Here is a 21237-nt window from a genome sequence, read left to right on the forward strand (position 1 = left end):
CACCCTCAAAGTCCCCAGGTATTTCCTGAATTGGACCTGGCAAGCATAAGGTTCCTCAGTCTAGAGAACTGAGAGACACTATGGGAAAATTCTGAAGGAATAGCTAAAATGAGTGGAAGGAGGAAACTGATTTCTTCATGATTGATTTTTTCTCTCCTAGCAGTAACGTAATTAGTTTGCCTGTAACCAACAAGCTTTCTAACAGAAAATCCACATTCTGTTCTCTGCATAAATTAAAAGCAGATTATTTTCTAACCTGGCTGTCCTCCCCTCCCCTCCTGTTTTTTTTCCTTTAAGTGTGTGTTTCTAGTAAATACTAAGATGTGGGGAAATATTTTTCTTCTTCTGAGATATGTTTTCCTTTCAGTACCCCTAAAGCTGTGTTGCAATAACTTTCATGAGGGTGTTTGGCAACAGTAAGTAAAATGTGTGTTTTTCTTGCTCTTTGGCAAAGTGTGTACTTATAAACAATAATCTGACATGTCAGAGAGTATGTATATATGCCTGCAGGGAGAAAAGTCAGATTCAATAGAAACATGTAATAAATTTATTATCGTCCTTGCATTCTTTCCCTGCTGTGAAGATTTCTTTAGAGATTACTTTTGTAGTTAAAAGTGGATTGTATTTTTATCTACACAGTTGCATTTAGATTTTCCAACTACTGTTGCAGTCTTTTTTTAAAAAAGTGGTGTTCCTCTAAAAACAATCTTTTAAACTCTCCCCTTTTTCATATTGTTGTGTCCAGGGTTTTTTGTTTTTGTTTTTGTAGAAAAAGCCCATCAGGAACTCATTTGCGTATTAGGCCGCACTGCCTGATGCCAAGCCAGCTGGACCTGCGTTCCTGCTCAGAAAAAGCCCTGGGTGTTTCACTGTGTCATCCTTATTTAATTCTGCGAGGAAGGAAAAAGTGCTCATGGTTTCCAGCAAGTCTGGTTATTTCCTCCAGTTGTGCTCAGAACTTTTGGATGCCTATAATCATTCTTTTTGGGAAGTGAATGTTATGTGGAATGTGCCATACCCGCTTCCAAAGTAAGACATTCACAGGGGGTAACTGAACGCGCTCTGCTCTGTGACCAGGGGATTTTCAGCCTGAAAGAAAAAACAAAACAAGTAATCTCACCAGTAACAATGAACATTCTTTGAAATCCTGGAAGTTTCTTAAACCAACACCACCGAAAGTCTTTGAAAGATTTCTGAAATGATAGCCTGCTAAGATGCTTTGTGAAGCCCTTACAGCTATACATACTGAGGCTGTGATACAAGAGTCAAGATATTTTTGGGAGGAGGACTAAATCACAAAGCAGTATGCTGGGGTGTAATATTCAGAGTGCCAGATTGGATTTGGAGACCCATGGTTTGAATTGCCACTCTACCTTGGAAGCTTGCTAGGTGACCTTGGATCTGGTACTATCTCTGAGCATAATTTACCTCACAGGGTGGTTGTTATGAGGATAAAACAGAGGAGAGGAGAATGTATGAGCTGCTTTGGGTTCCTATTAGAGAAGAAAAGTGGAGTATAAAACTTTTTGTATTTTTAAAATTTTTGGAAGATTATACTCTCAACGCCTATCAGGTCTGCTTTTCATTAATGTTGGTATTTTATCAGAGATCATAGCCCTGTGCTTCAGAACTGTTAAGTGGGTGTCCAGATTAATTTAAATATTTATTCGAAGAAGTAAATATCCCTTTTTCAGTCTTTGCTAACTTAAGGTTGTTTTTTGCTGTAGCAACTCACAGCTTAAACATATTGCCCTGAATATCTTTCAGCTATAACAGTCATTTGCACCTTCTTGGCTGTCCAGCCTACTACACAGCTAGAATGAGAGAGAGCACCTGTAACTCAGGGTGGTGGTGTTGGCTTAGACATACTCCTAAAAATATACATTTCATATATCCGTTATCTGCTATATTGGTACAAGTATGGAACAGAATAAGATAAATACTACTGTTTCAAATTTATTTATTTTTCTTAGATTGAAGAAGGCAGCAAAGCTGCAGCTGTTGACAAGTTGCTGGCTGGTGATGAAATTGTCAGCATCAACGATGTGGCGCTCTCTGGGTTCAGGCAAGAGGCAATTTGTCTGGTGAAAGGTTCACACAAGATGCTGAAGCTTGTAGTGAAAAGGTAAGGTCATATGAATCATACTGAACCATAGTGAAACAGAGATGTGGTTGAGATAACTGTATATGGTCTAGTGTTGCCAGTTATAAAAATCAGGTCCATCTCTCCTGTTCCCTTCCTTGTTAATTTGTTTTATATTCTCAGAAAAAAAAATCTAGCATCTGTTTGGATCCTACAAGCATGAGTAAAATGTGCTTATGGAGGTGTATTTTTTCATTGCCGTTCCCTTCATTGGTTCCCTAAGACCTCCTGAGAAGCCAGTGTTAAGGGTCAGGGAAAACTCATGCAAAAACCCATGAAGCATAGAGAGTTGCAGTGAAGCGACAGAAATAAGATGACATTGCCCCTTCTTCTTTTCCTGATGGGGCAAGCCCAGAAATCTTTCTAAACGATTTCATCCAGTTTTCCTTCCTCATGGCAGGCTTCCGCATCCCTTATGCTTGTGTTGGATTTGGTCATACTTCCACCATCTAAATATGGCTTGAATGCAGGGAGCATTTAAAAAAAACCCCGAATCTGCTTTTGTCCTGGATTCTGTGTAGGAGCCTCACTACTTACTTTATGTGTAGTCAGCAATGGCTGCTTTTGTCTCTGTGTGCCTCAGGCTTGAAAGAGCATGTGAACATTGTCCATGCTTGCACAGGAAACCTTTGCCAATTGCTGTGACAAGGTGTGGAGGCTATAGACACAATTATAGACATGTTCCAACAACCAATGTCAACTCACAACTGTGATCAGGCTGTGTAGCATGCAGTATCAACTCACAGCTATGATCAGGCTATATACCACCAAAAGAGAAACCTTTTGTTCCACTATATACCGACTGCTAAAAATGCAGCCTGTGAAGATGAGGCTCAGTTAAGATGCCAGTGGAAGTAGCAAGTGGATCATGGGAACTTGGGTTTTAAAGAGTCTGACTGAATACTGAAATGCAGTTGTGGAGCTGACATGCTGTTGTTGCCCAGGGAAGGCAAATGTTCAGTTATATTTCAAAATACGATTGTTTGTAGTTCTAGGATGCATCGACACTGCACCATACAGAAAATGGTGGCTATTAATTATACATTCACCTGAATTTTTTAGTGGATTCTTCATAATGGGGCAGTAAGAACATTAGATGAACTCTGCTGCATCAGACCAGTAGTCCATATTGTCTGACATCCTGTCTCATAGTGACCATCCAGTTCCTCTGGATGGACAACAACAGGACATAGAAAGTGATGTTGCCTCCTGGCTCTGGGATTCAGAGGTTTAGTGACTCTGAATGTGGAGATACCCATCAGTTACTATCACTAGTAGCCATTGATAGCCTGTCATCCATGAATCTACCTAATCCCTTTTTAAAATTGTTTATTCCTGTGGTCATCACTACATCCTCTGGCAGTAAATTCCACATTTTAATCACTCTCTGTATAAAGAAGTATTTCCCTTCATCGGTCCTGAATCTACTGACCATCAGCTTCTGTTCTAGTATTTTAGGAGAGGGAGAAAAATTTATTTTTTATCAACTTTCTCCACCCTGTACATAATTTTATAAACCTCTATTGCAGGGGTGGCCACCAGTAGCTCTCCTGATGTTTTTTGCCTACAACTCCCATCAGCCCCAGCCAGCATGGCCAATGGCTGGGGCTGAAGGGAGTTATATCTGGAGAGCTACCATTGGCCACCCCTGCTCTATTATGTTCCCCCTTAGTCATCTTTCTTTAAAACTGAAAAGTCCCAGACTCTTCAGTCTTTCCTCATAGGGAAGGTATTCCAACCCCATAATCATCCTGATTGCCCTCTTCTGTACCTTTTCGAGCACTGTGATGTCCTTTTTGAGATACAGTGACCCAAACTGCACACTGAAGAAGTGAGCAGGGACTCACGAAAGCTCTACCCTACCACAATCTTTAAGGCATTATTGGACTCTTTTCTGCTGCTACAGACAGATTACACAACTACCCATCTTCGTCTAGAACTATACACAGTATTCCAAATGAGGCTGAACCATAGAGCTATATAAGGATGTTATAATATTGGCCAGTTTACTTTTAGTCCCTTTCCTAAAAATCCGTAACATAGAGTTTGCCTTTTTCATTGTTGTGAGCACATAATGAACACATTAAACTGCTTTACTGAATCAGACACTGAGTTGACAGTTTCATTGAGCCATCCGCTACAATCTGAAGATCTTTTCCCCTCTCAGCCGCAGTAAGTTCAGACCCTGTTAGCCTATATTTGAAGTAGATTTTTTTAATGCCAGTGTGCATCACCTTGCAGTTAGCAGCCCTGAACTTCATAAGAGAACCTGTCTTCTTATCTCATGACTGCTAAGTTAACTCAGGAGTCTTTGGTGAGGTACCTTGTCAGAAGCCTTTTGAAAGTCCTGGTATATAATGTCTTCTCAAGAACTCCAAAAGGTTGGTGAGGCAGGACTTCCCATTGCAGAAACCATGCTGATTTTCCCTCAGTAGGCTTTGTTCCTCAACGTATCTAATAATTCTGTATTTAATTACAGTTTCTACTAATTTGCTTGTGACAGACATTAGGCTGACTGGTCTGTAATTTCTTGGTTTGCCTCTGGATCCCTTTTTAAAAATTGGTGTCACATTTGCTACTCTTCAGTCTTCTGGTACAATGGCTGAATTTAGTCATAGGTTGTATGTACAGGTTAGTAGATAAACTACCTTACATTTGAGTCCTTAATAACTTTCAAATGTATGCCATTAGGAACTGGAGACATCAGTTTTTAATTTCCCCAGTAGGCCTAGAATTTCATCTCTTGTGACCTCAATTGGACTCAATTCTTTAGACTCCCTTCCTGAAAATAGTTACTGTTGCATGCTCGCAGTTTCCACAGTGAACACAGAAGCAAAAGTCATTAAGCTTCTCTGCTATCTCCCCATCTTCCTTTAGCAATCCCTTTACTTCATTGTCATACGAAGGGCCTACTGTTTTTCTGGCTGGCTTCCTGCTTCAAATATATTTTTAAATGTTTATTATTTCTCTTGATGCTTTTAGCAAACCACTCATCAAAATCTCTTTTTGCACGCCTAATTATTGACTTTCATTTATTTTTCCAGAGCCTGTAGTCCCTTCAGTTCAATACATTGAGGTCAATGTTCCACTTTTTAAAATAAGCCTTTATACTTTTTATTGCTTCCTGACTTGTGTTGTTAAGCATGCGTGACTTTTTAAGGACTTGGCACTGCCTTTCGTAACCTGTGGATTGCATTCTATTTGAGTTTCAATTATATAGATTTGCATTCTATCTGAGTTTCAATCAACAATAAAGCAGACAAAAGACCAAAACAAATCTGAGTAAAACACCACTCACCAGCAGGCTACAAGCACACAGTCACCCTCAAACACTGTCCTCTTACAAAGCAACCTCAGTTAATGCTCCCCAGCAGCTTAGCAAAGGCAAAAAAAAAAAAAAAAAAATCCAACTCACTTTCCCAGCAGCTGTCTCCCGTGCTTCTTCTCCCAGCTGACTCAATTCTGACTCAGTAATTTCTGGCCATCAACTCCTCATTTAGGAAAAAGATACTTGAGGTCTAAGTAGAATCCCTTTATATCATTCAAAAGACCACCTGAATGCTGTCTAGGCACACAGAATGTGAACTATTTGATATTGAAGTAGGTGTTGTTCCAAAAGCAGTGCTTAGTTGGTGTACCATGGTCACTTCAAAGTACTGAAGATAGTGATTTCTCTTTATATTTTAGGGAACATAAAGTTTTAAGAATTATTTTGTGTAGATAGGAGGATCTTTTAAAAGAAACTGATTGTCCAAGCAGATGGCACTAAAACATATTATTAATAGCTTCAGTGAGCTCTACCAAAAGTTATATGGCGCAAGAACCAATAAATTACAACAAAAAAACCCACATCTGGAGTATGTTATAATTCCATATCAATTTGATCCTGTCCTGGCTTCTGTTTTGGAAAAAAAATGATTTAATACATCCATTCTGAATAATGGAGAGATTTTCATAACCTGCTTATTTACAGCACTTTAGATTTAGATATTCCATAGCATCGTAACTTATTGCTAAGTAACCGTTTGTTACAAGGTAAGCTTTCATTTAAGTATCTAGACATCTTTCACACCGTGAATATTGATCACCTTTAGGCGTTTACATAAATCTTCATTAGGTACGTGTAGAAATTTCTTAGTAGGAAAGTATTCTAGGTCTCATCTCCACTCGGCAGTTTTTCATGATTTGCTTGAAATACTTCAGCATCTTGATATATGTTAGCCGGAAGGCTGAATTTTTTATTTTAATGGTTTTTACATTTAAAAAGAATACTTTTTATCTTGGTATACCCAACCAGTTTTGAATTAGGCTAGCTAGCTATAATTGAAGGCTGTTTTGTAGATACTAGAGCTTAAATAGATTTGAAATTACAGATGTGTAAATACAGTATGAAGCTGATCGTCAACTGTGTCTTCAAAATGAACATTTTGCCGCAGAGTACAGCTTTATGAAACACTACATTAGTGATATCTATGAGGACTTCAGAAACAGGACAAGAGACCATAGTAAGGAGTTTGGATAGTTGGCCATCAGCATGGATTGCCCACTTCCCTTTCTGTATGCCCTCTGTATGAATTAGGAAGGGACATTTTTCCTCTGCTACAAGGTCTAATAAAGTTGTGACAAGGTGACCGCTTTATTAATCACCCTACTAAAATGATCACCCTTTTGTTTCTTTAGTTGCCAATTATTTCCCTTCGGAAATTGGCATGGTAGACACAGGTAAAGATTGAAATACTTTTTGTTTTTGAACAATCTGGCAGGGAAAGGAATCAATATTTACATAGGGTTTGGATTTGGGATAGATAGGCAGAAAGTTAAATATAAACGCAGAATAGTTTCTTAGGTTGCTGAATTCAAAAGAGATGGTTTTATACTTAAAGTTGTTTGGCTTTCGCTAAAGGTATTCTTAGAATTTACTTGTTATAGAGTTCCTTGTAAACTTCCCACTTGATAAACATGCAATCTTGAGAGTGTACTCAGCTTTGTCCCTGCGTTTAAGACTAATGTCTTCCCACTAGACCCCTTTTCCTGGTAAGATCATTATTATCTCTTTAAGATAAATAACCTGGGCCTTTGCATGTTGAAGGCTTTTCAGAGCCACTTCAAACCCTTTTGCCCAATCCTTATCTTCCAGACTGACAATCTTTACACCCTGGACAGTAAGCTTAAAACTGGAGAACTAAAATTCCCTTTCAGGATGTGTGTGTTTGTTTTACACACAGAGATACTATTTAACTTTTGGGAACAGTTTCCCACCAGAACCTCTTCTAGGTTCAAAGCCCCACCATTCTGGCTCTGAAACAGACTCTCCGTTTTAGACTCTCACACTTGAGTCTCACAAGCAACAACACTCTTCTTCATCCACTCTCAAAGTCTCCAACCCTCCAACTGCTTCTCTAGCTGCCTAACTGACCTCCTTTCTTGACAGTTAGCTGCAGTTCCCCAATCAGAGTGAGTCCCATTAGCTGTCACTCATTTGCAGTTCCATCATATGCACTGCCTTTAAGCATGTATATGCCTGCTGTCTGTCACAAAAGTATATTTAATTGTTCTAGTAATTAGTTAAAATAGATCCATTAATTGTTAATATGAAACAGGGTTGCTCAGTAATTAGAATTTTGGACTTGGACCCGAGTTCAAATCTATATGCTAAATGGATGGCATGTGGCAAATCTGTATCTCTCAGGCTAATGAGAAAAATGAATGTATATCCAAATTGTTTACTGCTCTCACTTTACTTTTTGGGGACAAAAACTTTTAAGTTGTTTCAAGAGACTTTTATTCATATTTGAAGAAAATACTTCATTAGTCTTCATATAGACACTGTAACCATAGCAAGTCCCTGCTTAATGTTGGGTTGGATCCCAGTCTACAAGTTTGAGGAGGACAGGTTTTTTCTATTTTCCTCCAGTTCACCCCTTAGCTATCATAGGGGTCAGCCTTCCCTGACGAATAGAGAATCCCACCAACTTTTTCACACAGTCTTGACCAATTTCCCTTCGTATCGCAGCTCCCGTCCCACATGGCTTTTGTCTGTGGAGGTCAGTGGTCCCCAATGTTTTTGGGTGGTCAAAGGGGGCCTTTCCTCACTTGAAAAACTGAAAGACTACATTAGGGACAGTTGGATCCACCCCACTATCTTGGAGAGTGATTTGGACTGCTGAAGGTAGGAGGAAGTAGTGAACATCCCTCTATGAACCCATGGAAATCTGTGATTCAGCCTCAGTATGTTCAAACCACACATGTAGCTCTACATCACTCTTTAGTACATTGTTCAGTGACGCTTAGTTGGAAATTTGTATTTTGAATGTTTTAGAGAGTGATAAGACACTTGGTTGGGTTTGTGATAGCTGCTTCACCAAATGTGATAGCTGCTTCACCAAGGCCATCAATTGCATTCTAAATAAGTCATGCATGAATCTGCTTTTACTACATGTAATGCGGATAGAAGTATGAGATGTTCTCTTACATAAAGGGCACTTAACACCACAATATCAATAGTTTTCATATTTCTGCCTTGGGACAATGTTGTCAGTCAACTATAGCAAACCCCCACCCCCTGCTCCCCTCAAGCAATTTATGTTGAAGTCCTGAAATCACTGCCAGACTTTAAATATGCTACGTTCTAACATATTGCAGATTTTCTAAAATGTTTCAATCTGCTGCTAGGGAATGCTGTAGCTTGAAGAACTAATGATTTATAAAACCAACTAGAAATATTTACCCCTGAATCAGTAGTTTGGCAAAGCAGTGGTTTAGTTGCCCTGCAAACATAAGTTCACATTATAAGTCAGTGTAATATTCCACAGTCTAAAATTTCCAGAACTGAAATGCTGTTTCCTTGGTTGGATTTGGTGAAACAACATGCGTAGTGATGATCTATCTTTATCCAGGCGTACTATATTGAAGATCATCCCTTAAACCTGTTGGCTCATAATGGATGTTACATTTTTTCTTATTAACCAGATGTTCTTTGAAAGTTCCCAGATGCTAACTGTTGTTTTCTTCTTGCAGTTTTCTTCATTGAGCTGCAATAATCCATAATTCTGTAGCTACCCAGGAAGCTAGTTTAAACTGTATGGATAAAATAAGCCAAGATTGTAGAAAGTTTTGTGTTTTTGTAGAGTTTTAAGGATAAGCCTTCCATCACATTGTTCAATATAGTTCTTTAAAAAGATCACTGTAATGTCCAATTGGGTTGCCAGGTCCTAGGCTCTCACAAGCAGGCAGCAGGAAGCAGCTTTCCAGGTATGGAGTGTGCAGAATGACATTGCCACGTGCAACATCTCCAGCATGATAATGTCACTTCCACGTGATGCCATCACATTGCTGATGTCGAGCTGGTTCATGGCTGTTGGGAGTTAACTTCGCCACACCATCCAGGTAGCCGGCAGCCAGCAGGAGACTGCAAAACAAAGGGATCCCCCATTACCATCTGGGGGCTGGCAGCACTAATGTGCAAATATTTCTACCCATCTTTTCTTCCTGTTCCTCCTCTTTTCTTTCGTTGGTGAGAAGAAAATGGAGGAGTAAATGGAGCATTGTGTATTTCAGTGCTTCTCTAGCATGGAGGCAGTTAGCATGCTAGAAAGAGAGGTCAGTTTAAACCTTTCTCTGTTTTTTGCTTGTTTTCCATTTACAAGGTGTATTTCTAATCATAACCTATTCATGTAAATCATTTATATGACCTCATTTCTGCTCAGTAGGGAAGCCAAGTTGATTAACAATCAAACTTCTTTTTTTAAAATTGCAAGAACAAATCCTAAAAGCAGCAACAGTGAAATCATATCTATAGCAGATGGTGGGAGGAAAGTAAGCATAAAAAATTACCTTGCAGAATAACATTGCTTTTCTCTGAAACCAGAAGAGAGAGCATCTTGCCTCTTGAATAAGGAAGTTCCCCAATTGGGGAGCAGCCTAATTTCAGAAAACACAAGTTTCCTCAGGAAGGCACCATCCATTGGTCTCAAAGCTTCGGCCTTAGAGGTTCTTATATGATGGATAGCAAAGAGCGTCAGAGTTTTAAGGAACTACAGTATTTCTGTCTTCCCTCATGTTGTGCTACAAACATGCTTCCCATGTCTGTGCAACTATTATGCTGCCATGAGGCATGTGATGTCACAGAATGTCAGTGGGTCTCAGTGCATCCTTAACAGAATGTTTATGATCTTGCACTCTTCCCCAAGCTTCCTGCTTCCCTTTCTCAGCCACTGGCTAATACTGAAGAGAACCTGGTTATCATTAACCATTATATTGCCTGTATTCCATGGATAAAGCAAATGTTCTGAGGGCAATCTTCTGATATGTTCTGATTCTCCCATCCTATATGGGTATTGGGAATTATTAATGTTGGAATTCTAGTATAGAAGGACTTCAAACAGCAGATGTGAAAGTCATGTGGAACAGAAAGCACTAATATTTCCTAACCTACTTGTGCCTGTTTTTCGATTCTAAGAAGAAATAACCCTTCTAATGGCTTTTCTGAATAGGTGGTTTTTTTTCCAGTCTGTTCTGGTCCCATATTGCTTTGGTTTATCCCATGATGTCTGCCTTTAGTTTTTGCTGTCTCTCCTCCAGAGGGAATGGGTTCAGTTCTTTTGAGACCACTTTTATTCTGAACTTTTTCTGGTCATGTTTCTCCTCATGTATAATGTTAGTCTTAGTCCTGCCTGCTTTTCAATGAATGCACTGTTATCATCATCAAACCACTCTTATCCCCTCGCCCTAAAGAGAGGCTTTCTAGTTGTTGGGTTGTTGTTTTTTTTATGTCAGTAAATATCAACATATCATTGTACTGTTGTAATGATAGGTTAACCAGGTTCTCCAAATTCCCAGTTTTCTTTTTTTGAAGTAAATCTCTACCTTCTTTCCTTGTGGAGATAAAAGGAAAAAGGCATATCTCCAGGGGGGAGAAAGAGAGAGAGAGAACTGCTTAACTTATTGTTAAAGTGGTATATTGATACTTTACGGCCATTTTAAAAAATTTGAAGCCATGATATTGATGTTTCAATATAAACATGCTCAAAAACTAAAAGGAGAGTGCTTTGTTGCCACCAATAATTACAGCACCCTTGGAAATCCTGATTATTTAAGAAACGTGTGGAAGAAAATAAACTAACTCCACTATTGCAAAAATGCAGAGTGAGGGCAGACTTCTCTAAGAACCCTGCCCAAACTGATTCCAGTGCTTGTGAATCAACTGCCAAGAATAGCCGCCCTGAGCCTGCCTAGGCGGGGAGGGTGGGATATAAATAAAATTAATAATAATAATAATAAAAGAATATCGGGAGTAATGTCAGGATGCAGAAAAGTCCTAAGTCTTTTAACTTCATGGGCTTCAAAGGGTATAACTTTAGAATTGCATTGTTTTGTCATCTGTTTGTTCTAACTTTGAAGCAGGAGAAGGGAGAGCAAAATCAAACATCTGCTTTAATATCCAGAATGTCTCCTGATGGAAAAAATGTAGAACTTTACCTAGATAAGATGAGCTTTTGCCAGAGCTAGCTTTAAAAAAAAAAAAAATTAAATCCTAGTATCTGGATAATGCACGTGGAATACTTTTTATATTACATCACTTTATTTGATGGCTTGTCTTATTGTAATGATAAAAAATCCACAAACATTATCTGGTTTTATATTTATAAATCAAAAAGCAGATATAACATCATAAATCAAAAGATAGCATTAACACTAAACAGGAATGTTAGACTTCTTGTATGCGTCTCAGGCTTTAAGTAGCATTCACTGATATTACGGGCATGGAAACATTAACTGTTCACATCATTCATTTCAAATAGGTAGTTTTCAGTAACTAGATATAAATAGCATTACTAGTTGTAATTCTCAAATATCCATAATATCTGAGACAGTTCATAAATAGATATTTAGGCAAGCTGTCCAAAGTTGATGACACCTTCTGTGGAGAGGAAAGGGAAAGTTATTAAAACAATTTAAATAAGGTTTTTCCAACTCTTTATATAACTTGCTTGGCATAGTATCAAAAGGTGCAGATTTTTGTTAAAATCAAGGAACATTTACATTAATATTAAAGAATAACTGTGTCAGCAATAAAAGTAGGGTCGCGAGCCTTCAAGTGGGGCCTGGAGATCTCCCGCTTTTACAACTGATTTTCAGCTGAAAGAGATCAGATTCCCTGGAGAAAATGTCTGCTTTGAAGGGTGGACTCTATGGCATCCTACCATGCTGAGACACTCTCCCCCTGCAAAACCCTGCCTGTTCCTGGATGCACCCCCAAAGTCTACATGTATTTTCCAACACAGACCTGGCAACCTGGGGATTCTAGTACTCCTGGGGAGGGGAAGGTATGACGGTGGGAACAGACATCGATATAAGGGAAGGAGGCTGAGACAAGGTGATGCTCGGACACTTTCTGGTCTGTGTCCCATCCTGACGGTGACAGGTAGTGGGGTCAAACTAAATTACTCGCGTCCGTCATTGGTGTTATGCAATGCTAGGTCCATAAATAATAAGATCTCAGTCCTCCAAGAGTTTCTGCTCGAGCAGGATGTGGACCTGGCTTGCGTGACTGAGACCTGGGTGCGAGAGGGAGACACTATAGCCCTCTCCCAAATAGCTCCCCCGGGTTACTCAGTCTTTCACCGATCACGGACCAACAGGCAGGGGGGAGGGGTGGCTAAATTCGTATGGGAGGCTTACTCCTTTAGGGCTCTCCTGGCTCCTGAGATTTATTTTTTTATTTTATTTAGAATTTATATCCCGCCCTTCCCACGAGTGGGAAGATCAATGGTATTGAATGTGCCAGTCTGGCGTGGGACGTTGGGGAGCGGTTGGCGATATGGCTGGTGTACTGCCCGCCTAACGCACCAGCCAGCGCCTTACCATCCCTGATCAAGGCCGTAGCAGGCTGGGCATTGGAGTACCCTAGGCTTGTGATCCTGGGTGACTTTAATGTCCATGCTGACGACATAGCCTCCAGTCAGGTGATGGACCTAGTGCCATCCATGGTGACAACATCAATTCTTGGTCTTTTTGCAGAATAATTGGTATGACTTGAAACATAAACATCACTTTTGGCAATGCTGACATTTTTACTACTGCAATCCTTCCTAGGAATGAAAGTTGTGGTTTCCCCCCCACCTTTGCATATCTTGTTTAATCTCTTTCAGCCCTCTCAGCCCCACCCACCTCACAGGGTGTCTGTTGTGGGGGGAGAAGATGTGGGAGATGGTAAGCCGGTCTGAGTCTCTGATTCAGAGATAACGGCGGGGTATAAATCTGCAATTCTTCATAATTTTCCCATAATTATCTTCAAATATAGTACTGCATCTACTCGTTAATTGCACTCCCAAGTACTTTATTCTCTTTACAATTTGAAATTGTGCTTTTTCTTCCAACTTAATACATTCTTATTTATTAACATTTTTGTTAACATTTTAGTTTTTTCTATGTTGATTTTTAGGCCCACCACTTTCTCAGATTCCTCCAATTCCCCCTTCAAGGTTAGTACCTAATTTAGTGGATCTTCCAAAACAAAAACTCAATCATTGGCAAAAGCCTATAATTTATATTCTTCCTTCTTGATTTTCAAACCTTGGATCTCCTTGTTGTTCCATACTGATCTATTTAAAATTTCCAGATGGAGAATGAACAGCAGCAGTGACAAAGGGCATTCTTGCCTGGTTCCTTTTCTTATATCAATTTTCTCTGTTAGTTCTCCATTAACATTAACTTTTGCAAACTGTTTTGTATAGATTGTTTGAATTGTATTTCCAAATTTATCTCCAAATTGCATCTCTTTTAATTGTTCAAAAATAAAATTCCAGTCTAAATTGTCAAATGCCTTCTCTGCATCTAGTAATATCAATGCTAATTTGTTCCTGTTGTGAACTTCATAATATTCCAAGATATTCATAATATTTCTGAGATTGTATCTAATTTGCCTTTTTGGTAAAAATCCTTTTTGATCCTTGTGAATTAACTGAGTCAAAATCTTTTTTAATCTTGCTAAAATTGCCGCAAACCATTTTTAATCTTCATTCAGCAGGGAAATCGGTCTATAGTTTATGATTTCTTTTGGTTCCGCCTCATATTTGGCTATTAATGTAATGCTTGCCTCTTTCCATGACTCTGGAATCTGGGCCCCTTTCCATATTTCCTCCATTAGTTTTTTGAACTGTAAAATTAGAAAATCCTCAAATATTGTGTAATATTCCATCAGGAGTCCATCTGTTGTTTGTATTTCTCTCATGGGATCCAGGGAACTGGGTAAAGGAAGCTCTGGCTCTTTCCTGCCTTCCTCAGGGGACCAGGAAGGGGAGGAGCATAAGCCAGTAGAAGCAAGAGAGGCTTGGCTCAGTAGGTCTGCTGTGCAGTTGTGATAGCCTGGCAAAGCAAGCTCCTCCTCCTCCCCAAGGGAGGAGCCTCAGCCAATGGCGAAAATCAAGGTGTTGCTCTGTAGCTCCTGTGTGACTGAGCAAGCCTTGCAAAACAATCTGTTACACAGAAGGAAGCAAGAGAGAGGGAAAAGGAAGCAGATGACAGCTAGTTGCTCAGGGACCTGATTCAGCCCCCGGGCAAGATGATTGGCACCCCTGATCTAGTTTATTGAATCTAAGCTTGGGCCTGCTAGCAGCATTCTGCACATGTGCAACAATTGAAGTTCAAGTTGTTTGTTTAATAAAATAGAATAAAATTCAGATTTCATTCAAACATAAGAATTGTGTTTGAACTGCTTATAATTCATATCAGTCCTTTACACTTGTTGATCAAAACTGTCAAGTCTGCAGATTCAATAACAAAGATACAAAGAAGCTAGTTTATTAATACTGGATACTTGTGGCCTGAGCCAGGGTTTGAAGAAACTAAAACCATACAGTAGATACATTGCATATAAAGATCACTTTAAAAGCATTCCTAGGGGCGGGGAAATTGTGCAGGGGACATTCACACATAGATGTTACTAGTACATTCTCATGTTGAATAGGCGTAGTGGCCTTGATGTTTTACTAGGCTCCTACGACTCCCACAGGCCTAGGCTAAGAAGGTTCAGATAAGACTTTTCACACATCACCATTTCAAAGCAGAACTTCTAAGAAAAGGGAGGGGGAACAGTGGAGAGGCACTAGCAGCATTTGGTTCTACTTTGGTTCTACCCAGCATGCTCTCTGGTTGAGCCAGAGTTATACTCAGACTTGACAAAAACAATTGAAAAACAATTTTTAATGTAATTCAGTGGGTAGCACAATACAACTCTTCTGTACATCATCCTTTAACTTACAAGTAGAAGACTCAACATTAGGAAGAACTTCCTGACCATTAGAGCCGTTCCTCAGTGGAACAGACTTCCTCAGGAGGTGGTGAGCTCTCCTTCCTTGGAGGTTTTTAAACAGAGACTTGATGGCCATCTGACAGCAATGAAGATACTGTGAATTTAGGAGGTGGGGTATTTGTCAGCTTTCTACATTGTGCAGGGGAGTTAGACTAGATGACCCTAGAGGTCCCTTCCAACTCTATGATTCTAAGGATTAGAGGCATTCATTTTTTAATAGAAATCTACACAGGGGCCTAAAACTATCCTGAGGGAACCAGTATTGTGCCTATGGATCTACTGTACATTTTATCAGAATTGATCTGTGCTGTCTTCACTGTTCATGGATTTGTTTGCTTATGCCATTCTACTTAATTGAAAATATTTTTATATTTCCCTCTCATTTAAAAGCAATGCCACCTTTAAAAACTTTAGAAGAGCTCAATCTCTTCCTCTGATTCCCCTCACACACACACACTTAAAATTAGATAATGAAAAACAGACACAAGTATGGGCTTAATCATGTATTTCCATAGACAGAAAACTCTATGGTTTCACATACATTAAAATGCTACCTTGAACAAATAGATCTGATGGTTGCAAACATATGACCCACTGCCTTTTAAAAAGATTTATGATAAGCTATTTCCATTTCAGAATATTTTGATATCTTTTTAAAAAAAAAAACTGAATTCATCTCTGTTTGAAATAAAAATGTGGTCAAAAATTCTTTGAGGAGGAATCTGAATTATTTGAAGTGTGTTGAACTTACATGATAAATGCTTTATTGACAACGTTGGATTCATTTCCATCTGAGCTCAGATAAATCCAAACTGGCAAATGTAACTGGCAAGGTCTCTTTTCCATTGGTCAAATATAATGCTTCTGGCAGCTATTATGTAAGCATTCTTATGAACAGTTCAGTGGAAAATTTGCTAATAAGAATGCTGCATTTATAGCTTTTCACAATGAGCTTAATCTGAGGCACATTTATTGCTAATTGTTTTTTTAAAAGATATCTCTTTACCTTGGTGGCCAAATTGCTTCACCTACATTACCTCACAAATCCTTAACCATATAAAGTGGACCAGTATTTTTGATAGTGAAGCGGTGATGTGACAATGAAGCTGGCTTGTATCTACTCAGTATAAAAGATGTCACTCCAGAGTTGGAAAGGTAGTCTGGGACGACCTTTACCTTTTTATGGTTTACATTCTTCATTTAATTTAATTTAATTTTTAGATTTATATCCCACCCTATCCCACAAGCAGGCTCAGGGTGACTTACAACAGTAAACAACAGTTAAAATAATGTCATAAAAACAGACACTACAAAACAGGAGCAGCACAGTAAACAATCTTACAGACATAGGCAGTAAACAGCATGCGGCTGATGGCTAACAGCATAACATAACACTATAATGGTGAAATGCTGGGGGAAGTGATGATTTTCAAGAACGTCCACTGGACTAATTCAAAGCCTGGCAGAACAGCTCCATCTTACGGGCCCTGTAAAATCTTGATAAGTTTCACAGGGCCCGGATCTTCATGTGTATGGAATACCAACTGTCTAACTGAAACTACTAGTAAGGCTACTGGATGCTGAAGTTGTGGATTTCTGAAGGAAATAATAATTTCAGCTACATAATATACCAAATAATTAGAATGTTGCTGCAGAAATAAATGAGCAGTTTGATTTATGGGAAACACTCTAATTCAGAATTCAGAATTAGCCTACAGCTAATGACTGTTTTGGTGTTTTTGTCTTGGATGACCTTCCCAGTAGTAGTGAATGAGACTGATACTGTATCGCCAGTGCTATAAGCATGTGTGTGTTCTTTCTCACTGTCTGGCATGCAACAGCACCCTTGTAGGTAGGCTTGCCAGTCCCTCAGTGGGAGCAGGGAATCCCCCAGATTCCGTTTTCTATCACCAGGCTAGGGTTGCCAAGTCCAATTCAAGAAATATCTGGGGATGTTGGGGGGCGGAGCCAGGAGACTTTGGGGTGGAGCCAGGAACAAGGGTGTGACAAGCATAATTGAACTCCAAGGGAGTTCTGGCCATCACATTTAAAGGGACAGCACACCTATTTAAATGCCTTTCTTCCATAGGAATAATGAAGGATAGGGGTACCATCTCTTGGGGCTCATAGAATTGGACCCCCTGGTCCAAGCATTTTGAAACTTGGGGAGTATTTTGGAGAGAGGCACTAGATGCTATGCTAAAAATTTGGTGCCTCTACCTCAAAATATAGCCCCACCAGAGCCCCCAATACCCGCAGATCAATCGCGGGTATCGTTCTCCATAGGAAATAAGAATGCCCAGTAGACATTTCCCTCCCCCCACACACTTTCTAAAGCGGTGGGGAGGGCCTCCAAACCAGGGTATCCCCTGCCCCTCACTCACACAAATACTTACTGGGTCTTTTTCCTGCAGAACTTTACTTGCTTTGAAAACGAAAACAAAACAAAAGGAGGGGCCGGTCTCCGACGAAACTGTTACTGACCCTTTCCCATGGAGCCCTTCCTGTTTCCTGCTCAGTCTTAAAGGCACGCATTTTAAAAACAGACCTGTTTGCAGGTTTCTAAACCTGCAGGAGCTCTAAAACTACATGGTGACTATGGGGGCAACTGTTACTGACCCTTTCCCATGAAGCCCTTCCTGTTTCCTGCTCAGTCTTAAAGGCACGCATTTTAAAAACAGACCTGTTTGCAGGTTTCTAAACCTGCAGGAGCTCTAAAACTACATGGTGACTATGGGGGCGGGGCTTCCCCTGCCAGCCAGCTGGCTGAGGGCGGGGGGAAGCCTGTAAAAACAGGGGATCCCCCGCTGGGACCTGGGTATTGGGAAGCCTACACCAGGCACAGTGGTAGTGGGAGAAAAATAAAAAACAGCTGTCAGACCTATGACATGATGTCACTTCTAGGTTTTCTTTAGAAGTGATTTCACTCCTGTCTAGGAACCACTGCAATTCCTAGAGAGACATGTTATTTCCACAGTTTTCCTGGAAGTGATGTCATGTTGCCACTGTTGGCCATCTCCCCCCCCCCCCTCTCAGTCTCTCAGTGGTTGGCAGGGTGGGCCTAGCAATCCTACTTAAGGATCAGGAATTTAAGGCTTTCTGCTTGTTGGAGTTGTATTTGCCCCAATGTTGTGTCCTTTCAGAGTCTATTGATATGCTTACTTTCAGAAGTTTCCCTTTTGGGAGGTGTTGACTTTGTCTTCAATATGTCCATATAGCTTTCTAAAATAAAAGTTTAATGTGGGCCTGAGCTTCCTGTTTCTTATTCATTTTGATACTAATGGAAGGATAATATATTTCAGAAACTAATACACACATTTTTTTCTCATTTTGGTCACCCAGTTGTGTATTTTTAAAAATGCAAATGCTTTTGTGTACACTGGACTATACACATTATTTATGCATTTGTAATACATATTTCTTTTCTTTCATATTTTGGTCCTTTCCTTATTTAGAGTGAACATTCTGAGTTTGCTTTGTGTTTATAGTTGTATTAAAGGAAACTGAAGTAAACCAAAATAATTTGGCTAATTGTAGACTGTATTAAAGGGCTAATTTAATAGGCATGTTTGAGTGGACTGGATTCTAGTTGAACTAGAGAGAGAAAGAGCTTTTGTAACCTGAAATTAAATGGGCAGGAAAAGTTCTTCCCAGTTACTCATGGTAGGTAAGGTGTCCTGGATCCTGGTTGAAGTAGGGAGAGAAGAAGCTTTTGTGGCCTGAAATTAAATGGGTAGGAAGAGTTCTTCCCAGTTAGTCATGGTTAGTCATGGTAGGAAAGGTGTCATTTTTTTGCTTGCTAGGGCTGCAGAAGTGACTAGGATTGCACACATGCCTGGTGGTGTGCTTTCGGATCCTGGGGATGGGTGTCCGTCCATCATGCCTGCTTCTTCCTGTTTTTCTTACTCATTCTTTCCTGTTGCCGCCTCTGACTCTTACCCATCCTGTTTATTCTCATGTGTATGAATACAAGACTAGTAAGTACAGGTAGTAAATCACAGATCTAGGGCAGTGTGGGGAAATTAAACAAGGATCCCAAGGCAAAATCAATAGTAAGGCAGCAGTGGGGGTGGGGTTCTGTTTCATTTGAGAGGAGATTTTGTAATTTATCTCTCAGAACCCAATTTCTCAGAAATCAGGCTCCTGTAGAGCAATACTACTTGCTGTTGCTAAATCATGAATTTTTATAGTTAGCTAAAAGTATGACAATGAACTACTTGTGCCAGTGCCACCTTTATGGTAAAAGAGGAGATTCTCTTGTGAAATATTAGTGTGTTTTAATTTTGTGAAATTGCAGTGTGTTTTAATTTTGGCCAGTTAGGATAATACCAATTAATATTACTGTTTTTTCTTTTCATTTGTAAAAGCCAAATTAAGTCCCAGGATATGGTCTGAAGGCCTATAATATAGTAATGTTGGTGATACTTAAGCAGGTCTGGAAGTCCCAGATAGGAAAAGTGTCACTGCAGTAGAAAGTCAAGGGATAAATGAAGCAAATTAAATTCATGGCTGCCTGCAAAAAAATTGATCCCTGTTGTAAGTTTGAAAATATTACTTATAATTTCTTGCCTTCTTATATCTCTCTATTAAAAGGGGCTTTTGTCTATTTTATATTAACAAGTAGCTTGAAACAGGAAATATAACATAATTCAGAAGTAATTATTCTTTAACAATACTTCTGCTTTAACCGCACTTCCTCTTTTTTTTTTTTTTTGCATTGATATCGTGATGTAGTGACAAATTTGTTAATTTTTTTTGCCAGTCAACCTTTTACTTCCAGTTGTTCAGGACAGGGACCACACATGGTGTGAAGCTGGTATCTGTTGACTTGCTACTATAGGGGATATGGATGTGGTATTTGATAAGGAAAGGCCTGGTTCTTGTTCCTGAACAACACTTGTGTACTGCATAGACATTCATCCCTCTTAGCAAGGAAGCATATGATTCAAAGCCTGTATGACAACATACATTTTATATGAGACTCGTTCAATTGAGGTGGGATTGCTTCATATTGAAAAGCACTTTGGATAAGTCATGTGTAAAGTTGTCAAAGGGGAGTTGTGAAAATTAATGTTAAGGTCAGCAGATCTGACATCAGCCTAATTCTAGCCTCTCCTTGATTGCTTTCCATCATCTCTACAGATTTTCAGGATGTGAAGAGGTTGTGAATAGGTAACATTGAAACTACACTATTGTAATACATTGTACGTTGGTCCCCTTCAGAATCAACTCAGAAGTTCCAACTGGTACAGAATGCCATTGCTCAGCTATTAACAGAAGCTAGACAGAACATGCATATTAATTCTTTTCTGCAGACAATCCATTGGCTGCCCATTTTTTTCACTGAGCTCAGTTTACGGTATTGGCTATAACATACAAAGCCCTTCATGGCCTTGGCCTCTCTTATTTGTGGGACCACCTCTCTTCTCTTCCTATATTCCATCACAACAACTTTGTTCAAATCATCAGGGGCTTCTGCAGTTGCCAACCTGAAAATGGGCAAAATCAACAACTGTCTGTACATATGCTTTCTCTGTTGCCTCCTGCCTTGTGGAAGAGTTTGCCCAAGGAAGTCAGGAAAGTTCCCACTCTCCTTGCTTTCTATGCAAAACTGAACTATTCAGAAGGGCTTTTCTGTGCATGTAACAGGGTTGCACTCTACAAAATGGTTTCACAAACTTGTTTGAATAAATGATCAGGGCTGTCCCTGCCACTAGGCAAACTAGGTGATTGCCTAGGGCACTGACCTTCTAGGGGCACTGAATTGGGCGCCCCCACATGA

General features: G+C 39.6%; 1 protein-coding gene across 3 annotated transcripts in view; it reads left to right on the forward strand.

The window, feature by feature from the left end:
• The window catches only part of SHROOM2 (shroom family member 2), a 173340-nt gene that overhangs the window by 69930 nt on the left and 82173 nt on the right, over nucleotides 1–21237 (forward strand). For all 3 annotated transcript variants that reach the window (XM_060233944.1, XM_060233945.1, XM_060233946.1), the window contains exon 2: nucleotides 1974–2125. In XM_060233944.1, the coding sequence (XP_060089927.1) occupies nucleotides 1974–2125 (152 nt within the window). The remainder of the gene's footprint in view (nucleotides 1–1973; nucleotides 2126–21237) is intronic.

Source organism: Heteronotia binoei, chromosome 3 (assembly GCF_032191835.1).
Source record: "Heteronotia binoei isolate CCM8104 ecotype False Entrance Well chromosome 3, APGP_CSIRO_Hbin_v1, whole genome shotgun sequence".
NCBI lineage: Eukaryota > Metazoa > Chordata > Lepidosauria > Squamata > Gekkonidae > Heteronotia > Heteronotia binoei.